At 39.6% G+C, this 18,459-nt stretch overlaps 1 protein-coding gene across 1 annotated transcript in view; it reads right to left on the minus strand.

Moving 5' to 3' along the window:
- TRPC6 (transient receptor potential cation channel subfamily C member 6) overlaps positions 1 to 18,459 on the minus strand; it is a 1,017,840-nt gene that overhangs the window by 483,639 nt on the left and 515,742 nt on the right. Inside the window, exon 3 of the mRNA XM_044072711.1 lies at positions 13,598 to 13,783. Within this exon, the coding sequence (XP_043928646.1) occupies positions 13,598 to 13,783 (186 nt within the window). The remainder of the gene's footprint in view (positions 1 to 13,597; positions 13,784 to 18,459) is intronic.

Here is an 18,459-nt window from a genome sequence, read left to right on the forward strand (position 1 = left end):
ATATACAATTAGATGCATGTATGATACAAAAGTTACATTATGTGATGCAAGTAGGGTATCAGAACTCCCATATACCAATTGAGGCAACTTGTAAATCAATGTCTGACACTCCTTTTAATTTCTGAGATTTTGCTTCAACAAAAGAGAAAACAAAAGTCTAAATATTGTCAAAATGTGTCACATTCTGCTTTAATGCGTAGAAGATTTTTACATGTATGTAAATTATGGATCCAGTTTATATCCTTACAATAAATAGAAATACAAATTAGCCAAGTCTTATGCCTCTACAATTTGGATGAATTCTGTTATAATAGAATATTATGTTATCAGCTCAAACAATCAAGTAACCCAGAGTCAGCAAAATCTATAAAAAAGCAATTATTACCTAAATTAATAATCTACATAAAGGGTAGGTAACCTAATTGCAGTTCTTTACCTATGAAACTAATAATTAAAAAAAAAGAACAGATGAACCTTCTGGAAACACAGATTGAGTGCTTTCATCTCATTTTATTCAGTGACTTCTTCAGATTAAAAAAATCAAGCATTTTGCTTCTGTAAATACTCCTATAACAAAACAATGTGACCAATTAACCAATAACCTAGTGATATTACTCCCCATGTAAAAATTAATATAAGAAACAGTACAAACATCCTTAAAGTATCATTACCATTAAATTTGCAATATACTTTGCATTCAAATGTTCATTTAATCTCAGAGGTGATTAGCCCACAGTAATAGTTGTCAGTTGAGTTCCCCTGATACTAATACTCTTATCAAAATCACATCATCTGCTATCTAGTGGCATTTTTTTAATTACTACAAGCATTGATTTGCTTAGAAATGGCATTCTTCACATTTTTGTTTTGAATAACATAACCATGCCAATATTCATGGAGTCTATAAGCCAGCAAATAAGTTTTGAAAGTAAAGATGTATCAAGCTATATTAATTACAAAAGGCAGCTTTAATTATTGAATATAGAAGTGCATCAGAAGCATTTAATAATACTTACACTTAGACATTTTTATTTAGGTTTGGTTAACATTAAACGTATTGTACAATAGAAATTAAAGGAAGTTTTATGGAGCACAAATTTAGCATAGGTACTTAGAAATGTCCCCAAATCTATTTTAAAGAAATGTGGCAGTCTAAAATTCTTTTTGGAAAATCCAGAAAAGAACAAAGTATAAGAGGTAATATGTATGTTGCTAGTTGAAGACCTGCATTTCTCAATGCAACCTGAAACTAATTCAAATTTGTCAACACTTTACCTTACATTGACGTAGTTAGTTTTCATGTGGTTATTTGCTGTCACAAGTCATTTTACATGCAACACTAGGACACTGAATATTTAAGTATATTAGCTGCAAAAAAATGTATAGAGAAACTTGCAAGTACATTATCTTAGTACATATATAAGAATAAAACAAGAAAAAATTGCTTAGTCTGTGTATCTAGGAGGTACATGGGTATATTTTTTCCCATGTGGTTCTCTTTAGTTTATAACCCTTCCTTGTCTATCTCTCTCTCTCTTACTCTTTTTTTTTTTTTTCCTTTCATTTTGCTTTATTTAATTTCTTCTCCAAGGATATAGTCAAAGTAATAAGAAAGCTGATGTCTTATTAGATTTTGGAACATATTGTAAAACAGATGCCAGTCATATCTCCAGTTTATCCACTGCATGACTTAGAGTCAGAGGAAGCCACATGGAACTACTGCTTCCAGGCTGGAGCTATAATTTAAATCCAACCATTTGCCTGATAAAAGTGCTATGTAAAGTCATCTGCATATCAGAAAGAACCGATTGGTTGATTCTGATGGGCGTTGCTTTAACATGGTTCATGTTACAGTCAGTTGTCTGAGTGACCCATTTACCAATATGTGTAAAATCTGTATCCAATGGTGAGAATAGCAGTTGACACATACCTTCTCCTGAGATGGTTTCCCAAAAGTGCTTATTGAGCTCAAAACTACAAATAGCAGGCAAGACTGTATCCCCCATTTACCAATCCTTATTGAATGAGAAATAAAAAAAAAAAAAAAAAAAAAAAAGCATAGTGAAATCATAACATTTTCTTTACTTTGGATTTCATGTAAATTATAAAAAATTACGTTGACATGAGATAAAAGCATGACCATATTGGGAAATAAGGCAGTTAGATAAAACCTTGTCTAGTCTGTAATCCATAATAGCCTAGAACATGATTAATGAGCTGTCAAAACTTAATCTACATGTTGTTTTGTTGAATGTTATAATCACATCTATTTTAATTACTTGTATAAAATTGTTATGACATTTTTCTTGTATGTTAAAACAATAAACTTGTTTTAAAAAAAAAAAAACTTAATCTACAAAACAAAAGACTGCATGCTACAGACATTCGTTAAGTCAAAAATAAAATTATGATAAACCACTAACAAATAATGGTCAATATAAAACAGACAATGGAAAAGAACTGTGTGTTAGATATGTAGAATCAGTTTGCCTGAACTTTACAAAATGCATCGAGAGGATTTGTATAAATTTACTGTCTGCTGCAACTCACTTATCAGACTCAACATCATTCTGTCAGAGTAACTAAAATGCATAACGACAATGACCACGACAGTTTCTGTAGCCTCATACTGACCAGACTGCATCCCGCTAAGTCTACTTCATAGGTTCATAGGTAGGTACTAGGCTATAGGCTCTAGGGCCTATATAAGCCTAGCCAAATAGGTACCCTGGCTTTCGCCACAGAAGAAAATTATTTTCCTGTACCCCTGTCAAACAAAGCCACAGAAGTGATCCTGGGATGAATTTCCTATTTCCCATCCAATCATGATTTTTCTTGAAGAGTGCTAATGAGGAGTTCTTTTTGACATAGATAGGTAGTCTGTTCCAGAGTATGGGAAGTCTCTGAGAAAGGAATCTATCCCTCCAGCATGTTTTGTTTATTGTGGTGATAAGGTTTAGGTCCCTAGTGCGTGTAGCTTCAAGGGATTGGGATTTTTTTAAGTGGAGCATGTCCAGCAGCTCTGGGTTTGACATAGCTTTGTATGTTAGGCAGAGATCGCATCTGAGTAGGCGATACACAACGGAGTAAAGCTGGAGTTTTTTGAGATGGTCTGCATAGGGCATCTGTTTGAGGCCAGTAATCATCTTTGTGAGGTATTTCTGTGGCCTTTCCAGTTCTTGTAGATGTCTTGTGAGGTACATACCAATGCAACACCATGCAGTGTGTTAAAGAAAAAATGTGGACATATACCTTACAGCAGCAACCACTGAAAACTAAAATAAAATACTAGTAGGTTGTGAATACAGTACACATGAACAGGACTTCAAAACAAAATGCATGTGCACTATATGATATTCTTCATATGGTTCACTGCTGCAGTATCCTTTGCCTTAACTATATGGGTTATATCCTGCCAAGGATATACCAGCCAGCCAGCTTCTAAAGCTTTAGGGCACCTTCCATGTGCCCAAACTGTCACACAGCTCAAACTGAACTAACTAAAAGACAAGTTTGTGAGCGAAACCCTTCAGAGCTTTATTGCCAATGAAGAGTACCCTCCTATGAGGCATTTGAGGATCAATGGTCAGCTTACAATTTTCTTTCTTGGGCAGATTCATTCCCTTTGGGGAAAAAGCCTTCCATTTTCTTAAAATTTCCTGATGTTTTATTACTTTTCTCTTCAAGAAAGTTATTTTAAAGATAGGGTTGTTATATAATAGACTGTCTAAGGACTATAACGTACTTTTAAATGGAGTACTTGTTTTTTCTGTCAGTTTAAAAATTATTGTAAACTAACTGAAAAAAATACTTTCAGTGGGAAAATTGTATCTATATTTTTGTTATGGAGCTACCATAGTGTTTTAAAAAAGTTCCTTTAACTCTATTTTTTTCTATGAAAAAAGTAACTTTTGTGGGCTGGTAGTTTTACTGGCATCTGCTGCTTGTCTTCTTAGAGAAAAGGGCACCATTTTTGGCTTGACCATGGAACAAGCTACTGGTCCAATGGTTGGTCCTTCTCCAGCCACAAAAAGAAAATGTTAGTCAAACAGCCTTTGCCAACACAACAGGCCAGCAAGTTCTGTCCACTGCAGGTATGTGACTCTGCTGTGGCCATTTGTTGTACCTCATATCATTTATTTTTCACCCCAGCATCTACAGTTACTATAGACCCGAGGTTAGCCATATACTCGGTGTCTATTTGGAGTCCCAGTGGACAAGGGAGAGCCACTTTTGTTAGTCCTGGGACAGGGAACAGGGAAGGTTTCCCTGTTGTGTCAGAATACTCTGCTGGGGAAGCAGCTGCTGCCAATAGTGGCATAGTTGTCTCCATTTTTCCTGTCAAAAAGAAACAGAAACCCAAGAATGTATGTACTCCTCCTCAATCTTCTTTGGGTAGGAATAGTTTACTGGGACTGGCTCGGGGTTTAATTCAGGCTACTGAATACTTCTTGGAAAGTAGTTTATTGTAAAAGAAAGATGACTTCCTCTTTTCCTGAAGAGATTCAGGATTCTGAATCTGAACAGGAAGATGCAGGGATGGATTTGGAGGTCCCTATTAAATTATCGAAAATACTGTTCAGTGAATGGCATTTTCAGTGCTGCTATATTGAACATGCCATTCACAGAACTGTTCATAGTGAGATTGTGATACAGGGAGGATCAGGAAATTTGCCCTTGCCTCACTGTAGTGCAATCTCGGAGTTGGTATATATAATTAGCGGGTAGTGTGGGCAGAAATTAATGAACAGCATATTCAATGAAACACCATTTGTTCACAGGAGCTTTCTATAATTTAATATAGACCCTGGATTTGGGGTTTTGTCCTCAGATTTCCGATTCAGACTCAGAGAAGAGCTTAGTTCTAATTTTCCCTGTGGGGTTTCTTTCTCTGAGGTTACTGCTGGTGTTTTCAGTGGGAGAAAGCTAAGGTTTTTCAGTGTCTCAGAAAGTACTATGAGTTGTTACAGAAGGCTTTTCCAAAATCTACATTAATTCCTCCTGCTCTGATCCCTTTACATGATGTCTGTCTTACTACCTGCAATTATCCTGATAGTCAGCCAGCTATGCCTAGAAAGACAGATAGGATATATAGAGCTCCTCAGTCTTTAAAATTGTTATACACTGTTCCCAAACCTAACCCAGCAGCTATAGCCTTAGTTGACTCCCCTGCTGCTGTTATCCTTTACATAATTCAAATCCTACTCTTTCTAATAATAAGGATGGGAAAATTATTGATAGGTTTGGGGGAAAAGTGTATACTTCTACAACTCTGATTTTCAGAATTCTGAATTGTCAGACTCATATGTTAAATGTTTCTTCTGATAAATAGATATAGTATTAGGAATTGTTTATCTTCTATCTCCAGTCTCTTCTTGGGAAGAAACATCTGCTTCAAATAACATAGTTTCTTCTATTGCACATTGTTTGTAGTGTGTGTATGACTTTGTTGATGCTACTTCCAGGGCTATGACCACTGGTACTGTTTTAAGGGGGTTTACTTAGCTGCATTCTCAGAACCTCCCAGATGATGTAAAACAATGGGTTTATAAATTCTCCCTTTGGTAGAGATTTAGTGTTTGGCCCCTCTGCTGCAGAAGTGATCAAAAAGTGAAAGAAAATGGCAAGCAGTTCCAGAGAATCTGTAAGACTGTTCAGCCCTCCTTTCCCAAATTATCTAAGGGATTTTCTTTCTCCTTATCCAATTTTGGCAGGAATAAAAAAACAGTCTCAACATACTTCAGATTTTCACTTTGGCAATAGACTGTTTCAGACAAATGGGTTCTGGAAATCATTAATCAAAGTTACAGATGGCAGAGGGTGGAAATTCCTCCTTTCCAGGTGGTCATTCTTTATCCTGCAGATCAGACTCTGTTTGTTTTCACTGATTCTTCATTGCATACTGTCCAAAGGAGTGAAAGGAACAGTTCTTCCTTCTCAGGTTTTATTCAACAATGTTCATAGTACCAAAGAAAGAAAGAAAATGCTTGGAGACCAGTTCTGGATCTTTCTTTGCTAAACCTGTTTGTGACTGTGCCCAAATTCAAAATGCCATCACTTCATGACCTTTTACTTCTTCTTCATCTTTTAAGTTTTCTATTAATACTAGACTTAAAAGATGATTATCATCATGTCTCTATTCATCCAGACTTTAGACATTTCTTAAGGTTTTGTGTGTCTGGATCACATTATCAATTCTCTGCTTTACCCTTTGAACTATCCACTGCACCAAGAGTGTTCACAGAATGCCTAGCTCCGATTATAGCTCATTGCAGGCAACAGGGTATCCACATTTGTCCATATTTAAATGACTTGCTTATCTTTGCAAAGTTTTTTTTTTCAAGGTGTCAGGAATGTCTATCTTGGTTGAAAAATCTCTTACAGAAAATGGCATTCCAAGAGAACATTGAAAGTCTTTCTTGACTCTATCACACAGGATTGTGTTCCTGGCATGTCAGCAGGAAACCTCAATTCAAAAAGCTTTTTGTTCAACAGGGAAAAGTAGATGTTTATTTAGATCTATTTATAATATTTTCTTCTCAGACTTCAGTCTCTGTGAGGGAATAACTCAGGATTTTGGTTCTCATGGCATCTATGATTCTCATGATACCCCTAGAAAGAATCAACATGAGTAAGATAAAGTGGCATCTGAAATCTTTTTTCTCCCAGCGTCAACACCCCTTATCTTTTCAGATGCTGGGGTTTGTCAGAACAGGAATCCTTTGGTGGAGACAACAGATATCCTTAAATCCAAGACTCCTCTTTTCCCTCCCTGCACTACAGTAGTCAGTCACCACAGACACTTCAGACTTTGCTAAGGGAGTAGTTTCAGGAGAGATAAAAGTGCAATGGTTGTGGGATATTAAGGACATACACAAGTATGTAAATATCAAAAAGATTCTTGCTCTGATCAATGCACTCAACTCTCTGAACTATCTTTGGTCCCTTGGACCTCTTCAAGTGGTTACAATACCACAGTCATGTGGTACATCAACAAGCAAGGGGGGGAAAGGTAATACCCTCTTAGCAGACTAGCCATGTTAGCTTGGATTATAGCTTCACAGCACAATCTCACTCTATAGGCATCCTATATTCTGTCAGGTGCCAGAATTCAACACATAACCCACACACTCAGGTCACTCCACAACAAGTACAAATATGACTCTGCCATTGTCCATGTTGGTGTGAATGACCTGACATGTACCTCCCTGGACTACATGAAAAGTGACAGGGAAGAGTACTCAGATCTTTTAGCCCAGGCAGGTATGGCCCTAGCCCTGAGTAGCACCCTGCCAACACCCAGAATAATACCGCAGTACAAAAACAAAATGATTGACTTCAACAATTGGCTAAGCTTCTGGTGTCATTCTAAGGGAATCCAGCATCTGTCTGCCTGGGACGACATGGTCGACAGACAATGATGCTTTGCCAGTGATAGCCTGCACCTGTCACCCCTGGGATTCCGGATACTCTCTAAGGCCCTTGCTGCCCCTATAGTGCCTTTTTAGGTAAGGTTCAAATGACAAATTCACCACCATAACAGGAACAGGCAAGCAAAAACTGAGGGTAATGCTACTCAATGCTAGAAGACTAAACCTCAAAATGCACTCCCTCGAGGCACTCCTTAAAATGGAGAAAATCGATATCTGTGCAGTGACTGAGACCTGCTTCAAGGCTCCAGAGAGCACCCTTGCATTACCAGGCTATAACTCATACCACACTTTTCGGCCACCTAACCTGGACCAGAACACCAAAGGTGGAGGTCTGTCTATATTCGTTAAGGATATCCACACCTCCAGTCTAGTTGCTCAGCATAATGCATCCAAGGTTATCCAAGTGCAACTAACTCTGGGCAAAACTGCAATCCAAAGTGTAACTTGCTACAGATCCCCTACCATGCCCCAGGATTCCCACTTCTCTTTTCTTGATATACTGGAAAATATTAGGGTTCAACTAAACACCCTAATAATAGGTGATTTCAACTACCCCTCCATTAACAGGGAAAGCTACTCATGAACCAAACTCCTTCACTGAACACTTTCTGGAATTCATAAATTCCAATGCCCTGGATCAACCTATCCACACCCCTACCAGGGGCAACAATATCCTACACCTAGTCATTACCAACACGAGTGACTAGTGTTTCATACCTGAAGTCAACTCCTCGTTGGTTAGATCTGACCATAAGCTAATCACTTATCCACATCCGGCCCCCAACCCCCATTAAGGAAATCTTGGTAAAAAATTTCTCCAAAGCCAACTTCATGCTTCTTAAGATAGAAGTGGCGAACTTCATGACACCCATGGAGATGGACAATACAGTTATGACTGTTGAATCCTACACAGATGCACACTATAAGCACTTACATGAGTGCATGGATTGTGCTATCCTAAATAGAACCAAGACACTATTTTCCAAAAAAAGGAAGCCAATCTGGTGGTCCCCTACCATAAACAAACTCTACAACAGAAGATAGAAACTGTTGCAAAAGAGAGTAAAATCCCATGAGTGGAGGAGTTCCCTGGTCAGCCTCAGTAAGAAGATGAGATCCCTTATAAGATCCTCCAAAGCTAGCTATGAAAACAAAATCACCACTGATTCTAGGGACAACCACAAAGCATTCTATAGCTATGTCAAGAATCTCAATGGCAACATCCAGATCTGCTCTGAGTTACAGCACAACGGCATGAAAATTACAGAACCAACTGATATTGCCAACGTCCTGGCAGATAGGTTCAGTGCTATCTTTACTCCCCTCTCACCCCCTAAAGGGCCCATATCTATACAGGAGGAATGCAGAGTCCCTGTAATCACAACTATGCAGGTAAAAGCAGTACTCTCTAAAGCCAAAAACACAGCATCCATGGGACCGGACAACATCCCAGGCTACGTTTTACATGAATTTCAGAATGAACTGGCCCCCCTCACCTAAGCACCATGTTCAGTCATAGTCTCACATCAGGCTTTGTACCCACTGAATGATGTACAGCAACAGTTATCCCACTCTGCAAAGGGGGAGCCACCATTGATCCCGGGAACTATCGCCTATTAGCCTGACGAGCCTGGTCTGTAAGGCCATGGAACGTATCATCATGGAACTCATAAACAAAGACATTGGTAACCTCCAAACTCTGGACCCCACCCAGTTCGGGTTTGTGAAAGGCAGATCATGCCTCTGGAACCTGAGTGACTTCTTTGAGGCAGTCACCAAAGCTGTAGACGAGGGTAAAGTGGTTCACACAACCTATCTTGATCTCGCCAAGGTATTCGACACCATCCCACATTCTGGAATTATAGCTAAACTCACTAAACTAGGTTTAAATCCCTATGTCACAAGATGGGTTGCCAATTGGCTCACTGACAGAACCCACACTGTAAATGTTGCAGACTCCAAATCTGACTTCAAACCAGTGACAAGTGGAGTACCACACGGTTCAGTCCTGGGACCTCACCTGTTTGGTATCTACTTCTCTGAAGTACAGGCTAACACAGAAGGTCTTTGGCTAATGAAGTTCGCAGATGACTGCATACTAAGATCCATAGTTGAATCCCCAAATGATGTGAACATCCTACAGAAGGGCCTCACTGAGACAGATGCCTGGTGTCAGAGCCATGGCCTCAAGCTCAATGCCAAAAAGTGCATTGTCATCCCCTTTGGTAAAAACTCTGTACCCATGAACTACCACATAGGCGACAGTCTACTTAATGCCAAATGTGTGATAAGAGACCTAGGGACCCAGGTGGACAGTAGTCTCTCCCTTGATAATCACATCACTACAGTAGTCAGGAAATCCTTCTAAGTGGCACACCTCATCACTAAAGGGTTCTTATCTAGGAAAAAAGAGGTCAATGTTTCCCTCTGTTCGACACTCATTAGACCCATAATAGAGTACAATGCCCCTTTTGGAATGCACCTCACAAGATATCTGCACCAGTTGGAAAGGCCACAGAAGTACCTCACAAAGAGGATTACTGGCCTCAAACAGATGCCCTACACTGTCTCAAAAAACTCTAGCTTTACTCCGTAGCATATCGCCTACTCTGAGGTGATCTCTGCCTAACATATAAAGCTATGTCAAACCCAGATCTGTTGGACATGCTACACCTAAAGAAATCACAATCCCTCTGCGCTACATGCTCGACGGACTTAAACCTTGTCACCACAATAAACAGGACATGCTGGAGGGATAGATTCCTGTCCCAGAGACTTCCCATACTCTGGAACAAGCTACCCATCTATGTCAAGCAAAGTTCCTCATTGGCACTCTTCAAGAAAAATCTTGATAAGTGGATGGGAAATAGGAAATACACCTCAGGGATCACTTTGGTAGCTCTGCTCGACATGGGCACAGGAAAATGACTTTCTTGGGTGGCATAAGCCAAGGAACCTTGTTGGCTAGGCTTACTTAGGCCCTTGGGCCGATAGCCTAGTACCTACCTATGAACCTATGTGGCAGACAGCTGAGCAGGACCAGGGCAGACTCTCATGAATGGAAACCAGATCAGGGGCCTTCCAAGATTTGATCCATCTGTGAGAAATTCCTCAAGTAGACTTCTTTGCTTTCTCTCTGAACAATCAACTGACAAAATACTGTTCCAGGACTGCATGCAACAAGGCCTGGAAGTCAGGTACCTTTTCTTTGGACAGGAATATTCTTGTGGGCATTTCCAACCTTTCAGTAATATTCAGGGTAGTTCTGAAGATTCAGAAGTAATCCCCCAGAATCTCCCAAGATCATTATGGTGACTCCCTTGTGGACAGGGACAACTTGGTTCTCCCTTATTTAACTGACTGCCTGAATAACAGGGCCTCAATTCCTGTTTAGGCACTTGTTTTCTGAGGATGAGCAGCAGGTAGTAATGGAGGCAAGAAAGGCTGATATTAAAAGATCATATATTAGCAAATGGAAAAGGTTTTCTAGTTGGTGAAAACAAAATAACGAGCATCCATTCAGGGCTACTTGTTGTCTGGTTTTGCAATATTTGTGTGTGTTACTGTCCTACTGCCTTTATTCTTCTGTCAAGGTTCATTTATTGGTTATTTCACTAAGACTGCCAGTGTCCTCCTTTTTCAATGTAGTCTCATGTCAAAATGTTCTTGAAAGAGGCTTTTCATAAAATGCCTCCTAGAAAACTGGTGGCTCCTCTTTGAGATCTTAATGTTGTGATAGAGGAGCTAACACTTGTTCCATTTAAACCAGATGTCTGTCTGACTTGGGGTTCTTAACATGAAAAACAGTTTTACAGATTGCTTTAACCTCTGAAAGAAGAGCATCTGAGTTGCAAGCTTTTATGGTGAGTCAACCCCATCTCATTTTCCATAGGGACATGGTTTCTTAGAGAACTCATCCTTCTTTTATGCCTAAAGTGGTATCCAATTTTACTTTTAGCCAAACTGTCAATCTGTCCATTTTCTTTTCTGAACCTAATACGAGGGAGAAATGATATTCCATACATTGGATACCCACATACAACAAAGATGACTATTTTCAAATGGTTATCTAATGCAATTGCATTTTGTTATACTCACCATAACAAATCTGTTCCAGACATGGTCAAGGCCAACTCTACTAGTGCTCTAGCTTTTTCTCTGGCTTTTTAGAAAGGCTTGGATTCTAGACAAGTTCTAGAAGCTGCTACCTGGTCCTCTGTGCATACTTTTATAAAACACTATAAGCTTGGTTCCTTCTCAAGATCTAGATCAAGCTTTACTAGGACCATTCTCCAGGGGTTCCGGGACAATTCTCTTTCCACCTCTTGGATGTAGCTAGATATGGTAATCTACACACATCACTAAAGCTAGTGCAGCAGTGATCAGAAAGAGGAACATAGTTCAGTTGTGTAAGATGTACTTACTGTAAAAGTTGATGTTTGAATGATCACTGCTGCAGTAGTCACTACCTTCTCCATCTCCCTTGTTTTTTGGTGTGTTTTTTATGCCAGAGTGTGGAAATTTATTGTCTGTTGTTCATAGCATTATCCTTTCAGGGCTCAGCCTTCCTATCTCTGTTGGCAGGAAAGCTCTGAAGGGCTTTTTCTGTCCAAAATTGTATTTTAGTTAGCTGAGTTTGAATTGCTTGTCAATTTGGGGTATTGAAGGTGCTCAGAAGCTTAGAAAGCTGGCCAGCTGTTATATGCTTGGCAGGATATAGCCCATATAGCTAAGCTTAAGACTACTGCAGCAGTGATCATTCGAGCATATACTGTTATAGTAAATTCAACTTACACAACTGTATACTATCTATTAACTAAAAGAATAGCCTAAGTCTACAAAGTTCACAGGTGGTTATTCGGTGATATTTGTTGTGTCTTCCAAATTAGAATAATGAAGTACACCAAAATGTAATAGGGACTGCTGAACACATGAATAGGGATAAGTACTATCCTACATTTTTTGATATCTTATATCTGGCAAGTATCACACTGAGGTTTAAACGTACCTGTTGCCCATAAGCAAGGGTATACAGCTGGATTCCTTCCACATTCATTTGCCTGATGCATAAGTCTTTGTAAGTTGCTTAACCAGAGGAGCGCTTGAGTCACTCTTAAAAATGGACACTTGACCCAGAGATCTCACAGAGTTAACAAATGCATAAAATAAAAATAAATAAATAAAACACCTTATACATGATGATTGTTGTAAAGCTAGGGGGGGTGTCATATTATAAGCACAAACACTAAATCACGCGAACACCTATTGAGTGAAACATAAAGGGCGAAATCCCAAAACATTGAATCCCAAACACGACAAAACCAACAAACAAATACTGCCACTAACTGTTTTATGCAGGGGGGCAAGACCCCCTGCACCCCCCACACCCCCCTACTTAAATATATCAACTCGGAGATCGCACTCCATTGAAGCAAAAGGAAGAATTCCCTACGGCGGTATCCATTCATACCTTCGATATTGTGATGATTCGCTCTTTCTGTGTCACTCAATAGGTGTTCGCACAATTCAGTTTTCATGCTTATGATATGAACCCAGATAGGGTATACAGTAGAATATCCTATCATCTAATGATTTTGATAATTTTTACAATATTAAAAAATGAAGCAAGGTTGGAGCACCTTACAGAAAAATAACAAGTTATTACACTTAATGCAGTTCACTGTTTCAACGAATTATTAGACAAGTATAAAGTTTGTATACAAGTTGCTTCTGCTCTGACATTCACTTTAATGAAATGGATCAATGTCGTTCTGTTTTCCCCATTTTTCATAAAATGATATTAATCTTAGAAAATAAAAGTGCAGAAATCAAAGTGCAGCAACTCTGAAATGGTTTAGATTTTAAACATGGAGATTTTAAGTTTAGATGCATTCTTTCAAAACCTATTTATTTTTTATTGACCATATTTTTGTGTACTAGGATGTGAGTAATCTCTCTGATTGCTGTTCTAGCTAAATAAAAATTAATTCAAATGAGATAAAAAGTGAGGGATTTAGGAAATGTTGCCTTTAGGAATTATGAGAACAGAGAAACAGTAGCAAAGCAAATAACTAGAAAATATATTGGGAGAAAAGTTGGTTAATATGAATTTATCAGTAGACGAGTACTTTCACCACTAAAAAGTAGTTCATCGTTATTCTTACCTTTTTGACTTCATATTTAATTGCAAGTTTTAATCGACTAAGACTTGGACGTCCTTCCTCACTTTCGCCATGTTTGACTTCTACAGCTCCATTTAAAATGGCTTCAACTTCTTCAGTATTCCGACACAAGTCCAGTAAGCCAACCACAAAGTCTTTGCACTGCATAGACAACTTTTTGTAATCATTCTGAAAACAAGAATTATTTGCTTATTTTCAACTTAGGAAATATTAAAAAAATACAAATGTAATTTCCTATATAGTTGTTTGTTAACTGAATGAGTTGGCTGACGCCAGTACCCCTCTCCATTTATGATGTTAGCCTATGACTTATACAGGCCACATAATAAGCAGATGAATAACTCAGTTGCACAGTGAATATTGAACACTGATCATGGGGGAGGCAATATTTTCAGTAACAGCTTTTAGATCTTTATTAACAAATGGTATTATTGAGATTACTGATAAACATAAATGTTCTGAAATTATTATTGTGATTACCATAGAGAAATAAATCACAAATCTTCCAGATTTTATTTTAAAAATAGCACATACCAGACACAAATGTAAAAGTTGAACTAAAGATGAAAAGGGTAGTCTGAAAAAGCATTCGACAATGACTGGATGAATGCAAATTTGAGTCTTAAATCCCCAAAACTATGTCTACCAAGATGAACTGTATAAAAACATTGTACCTCCACTCCCTCCAAATGCTATAGTCAACTGTTTGGTCAAACTATAAGGGGGGCAAATACCTGGAAATGGCACTGTCTGCACAACACTTCAACAATACTTTTCAATGAAAATATCTGCATTGTTGAGGAAGAGTTTTGAGGATTTGAAGCTCAAGGGATTTGCATTCATCGAGCAGCAGTATAACACTGAAAAGCATAATGTTTTGTGATTTACTTGTAAACTGTCTGTGTTTTGCATAGCTTTTAAATATATGTTATATGCTAACCAAATTATTTATAGAACAAGCAATGATTACATCTTGAAATGCCTAGCACAGTACAAAATATGTTTTAACTATCAAGAACTGTGAAGATCAGCATAAACGTTGTTTTTGTGCATGTATTTAGATATGTGTGTGTGTGTGTGTGTGTGTGTGTGTGTGTGTGTGTGTGTGTGTGTGTGTGTGTGTGTGTGTGTGTGTATGCATATATGTATGTATATTTATTTGCATTAAAAATAAAAATTACATGCTTTTTCTGCATTCCCCAATGCAGGGCTTAACATTGCGATGCTTAATATTTTACCCTCTGTTTTTCTATCTGTCTGCCTTTCTGTCACTCTACATATATTTATAGCTGTGCAGACTTTCACATTGCACTTTCCCTTCTCAAAGTTATACAACATAGTGATTGGTATCTTTAGAGAATAGTGGTGATGAAAACTTTCATTGAAGTCAGAGTAGTTTGTACTTTCATGCAATCAAAACTGGTTTCTCAGCATGTATACAGTACAGTTTTGTACCTACCATAAATGTAGATGTTCGAGGATCTCCATTGCTGCAGTCCTGACAAATGGGTACTCCGCTGCCCACCATCGGCCCGAATACCAAAGGGCTAGAACCGGCGTCGGTCACGGGCGCCTGAGACTGACGTAAGTACTTGTCAGTACAAATGCGCATGACCGACGCCATAACCTCAGTCTTTCTTGCCTCAGACGTCAGAATGCAAAAAAGAAAACACCACCCAAAAAACCCCAATCTAAAAAGAAAAAGGGGGAAGGAGGGAGGGAAAATAGGACTGCAGCAATGGAGATCCTCGAACATCTACATTTATGGTAGGTACAAAACTGTACTATGTTCTGCCTCCCATTGCTGCAGTCCTGACAAATGGGTAGAATCCCAGAGCAACAGAAAAAGGGAGGCTGGCCAACTAAATAGCAGGAGGAGCTGCAGACATGCCCTGAAAGACTGAAGTGGCAAACCCAGCCCTAGACTTAGAATAAAGAGGCAAATGATAATGCTTTGTAAAGGTATGTACAGAACTCCAAGTAGCTGCCTCTAGAATGTCTTTAGTAGCTACCCCTCTCAAAAAAGCAGTAGAGGTGGCCGTAGCCCTAGTAGAATGAGGCCTGATCCCAACTGGAACCTCCTTACCATGATGAGAGTAACAAAAAGCAATACAATGGCCGATCCACTTGGAAATAGTTTGTTTCGAGACAGCTTTCCCACTTGAAGCCACAGCAAACTAAACAAATAACTGTTGAGATCTCCTGAACTCATTGGTTCTGAACAAATAATACCGTAACTGCCTATGCACATCCAAAGAATGCAAAACTCTTTCCCCTTCATTTTGGGGTTAGCATAAAAAGTAGGCAAATGTATAGATTGGTTCAATGCCACATTAGAAACTACCTTAGGCAGAAAAGTAGGATTAGTACGCAAGGAAACTCTGTCCTGGTGAAAAATCAGAAAAGGTTCCACTGCCATGAGAGCCTGTAATTCAGATACCCTTCTAGCAGAAGTAACAGCCAATAAAAAAGCAGTCTTCCAGGACAACAACTTCAATTCAGCCGTAGCTGCAGGTTCAAAAGGAGGCAGAGTCAGCTTTTCCAAAACAAAATTAAGATCCCAGGCAGGAGTAGGAGCCCTTCGTGGGGGTCTTATATTCTTTGCCCCTCTAAGAAACTGTTTAAGCAAAGGATGGGAAAATAAAGGAGGATCACCATCATAGTGAGCAGAAATAGCTGCAGCATGCACTTTTATAGAAGAGAAGGACAAACCCTTGTCCAGTAACATAGTCAAATATTGCAAAGTACAACTCAAATTAGGCAACGTGACATCAAGGCCTTTAGCTGAACTCCAAAGAAAAAATCTCTTCCATTTATCAGCATAAACTTTTCGAGTACTAGGACGCCTGGCTTCCAAAAGGACATCCAAAACTTGTTGAGGGAGCTGAAGGCCCTCATCCTCTAAAACTGAATGCGCCAGGCTGTCAGGTGTAGGGATTGCACCCTGACATTGAGAAAATGATTGTTTTCTTGAGACAATAAGTGAGGAATCCGTGGTAATGGCCAGGGTGTCCCGTGAATTAGGCTCCTCAGCAGAGGGTACCAATGTTGACGAGGCCAATCCGGCGCTATAAGGATCATGCAAGGTTTGTCCCTCCTGACTTTCAACAGGACCTTTGGAAGAAGAGGCAGAGGAGGAAAGGCATACACGTGAAGGTTGCTCCAACTGAAGGATAGTGCATCTATTTTCCAGGCTTTCGGATGAAACAGCCTTGTGCAAAACAGAGGAAGTTGGGAATTCAGAGGAGAAGCGAACAGATCTATGTCTGGAGTTCCCCAAGCCATGGTCAACTGACAAAATACCTGAGGGTCCAACTTCCATTCGTGAGGATCCACCATCTGTCTGCTCAGAACATCCGCTAATGAATTTTGTGCTCCTGGCAGAAACTGTGCTCGAAGAGTGATGTGCAGATCCAAAGCAGTTTCCCATAACAGCATTGCTTGTCTGCAAAGAGGGTAAGAATGAGTTCCCCCCTGCTTGTTGATGTACCACATGACAGTTGTGTTGTCTGTTTGAATCAACACTAGTCCCGGTCGAAGTAGATCCTGGAATGCTTTCAATGCAAATTGAACTGCCAGCATCTCCTTCATGTTGCTATGCAAGTGAAGCAGCTCCGGGGGCCAAAGGTCTTGAATCCATTTTCCTTTGAAATGAGCTCCCCAGGCTGACTCCGAGGCGTCTGTCGTTAATATCTGACTTGCCTCCGGTTGGGTCACAGAGAGTCCCTTGTTTAGGTGACATTCCTGAGCCCACCACACAAATTCTTTCTGAATGCAAGGTAGAATCCGAATGACAGTATCTAAATCGTGGCTGTGTTGAGTCCAAACGCTTTTGAGATACCATTGTAGCTTCCTCATATGCAGTTTGGCATTGGGAAGTACTAGAATGCAAGATGCCATGAACCCCAAGGCTTGAAGGACTGTCCATGCAGTCAGCCTGGACATTACGGATAGCTGTTGGAAGTATAGGTGAAGATTTCTTTGTTTGTCCGGGGTAAGAGATGCCATCTGAGTAGCTGTATTCAGTCTCACACCCAGAAAACACATCTCCTGTGAGGGTACTAGACTGGACTTTATTTCATTCACAGAATACCCTAGGCATCTGAAAACTGTCATCACATACTGCAGATGTCGAAGAAGTTCGTGCTTGCCCTGAGCCAGTATCAAACAATCGTTCAGATAAGGATAAATTTGAATTCCCCTTAGCCGGAGAAAAGCTATTACTGGAGCCAGGACTTTTGTGAATACCCTGGGCGCAGTAGATAAGCCAAAGGGCAATGCAGAGAACTGATAATGCAAATTCCCAGTCCGAAACCTCAGGAATTTCCTGCAACTGGGCCTGATAGGAATGTGAAGATAGGCCTCCTTGAGATCCAAAGTCACCATCCAGTGATCTCTGCCTAGCATAGGCAACAGCTGCTGCAGTGTCAACATCTTGAATTTCGGAATTTCCAGAAAGGTGTTTAGAATGGATAAATCCAGAATGGGCCTCCAAGTATTTCCCTTCTTTGGCACTAAGAAAAGACGGGAATAAAACCCCGTGCCTCTGTCCACAGAAGGAACTGCCTGTATTGCTCCCAACCGGAGCAGAGAAAAAATCTGTGCCTGCGCTTCCAGTCTTTGCTGATGAGGCACATCCAGCATACCTTTGAAAGGAGGGAATGTGTGAAAATAAAACTTGTAGTCTCGAGTTATAATGTCCAATACCCATTTGTCTTGGGTAACCAAATGCCAATTTCTTTTGAAAAGCCCCAGTTTTCCTCCTAGAGGAGCTGCCAGCAAAGCAGAGTCCGGCAGCTGAAGACACAGGTCATTGGGACTGCTTCCGAAAGGACTGACCCCTG

Source organism: Protopterus annectens, chromosome 5.part0 (assembly GCF_019279795.1).
Source record: "Protopterus annectens isolate FY-2018-M chromosome 5.part0, PAN1.0, whole genome shotgun sequence".
NCBI classification, from domain to species: domain Eukaryota; kingdom Metazoa; phylum Chordata; order Ceratodontiformes; family Protopteridae; genus Protopterus; species Protopterus annectens.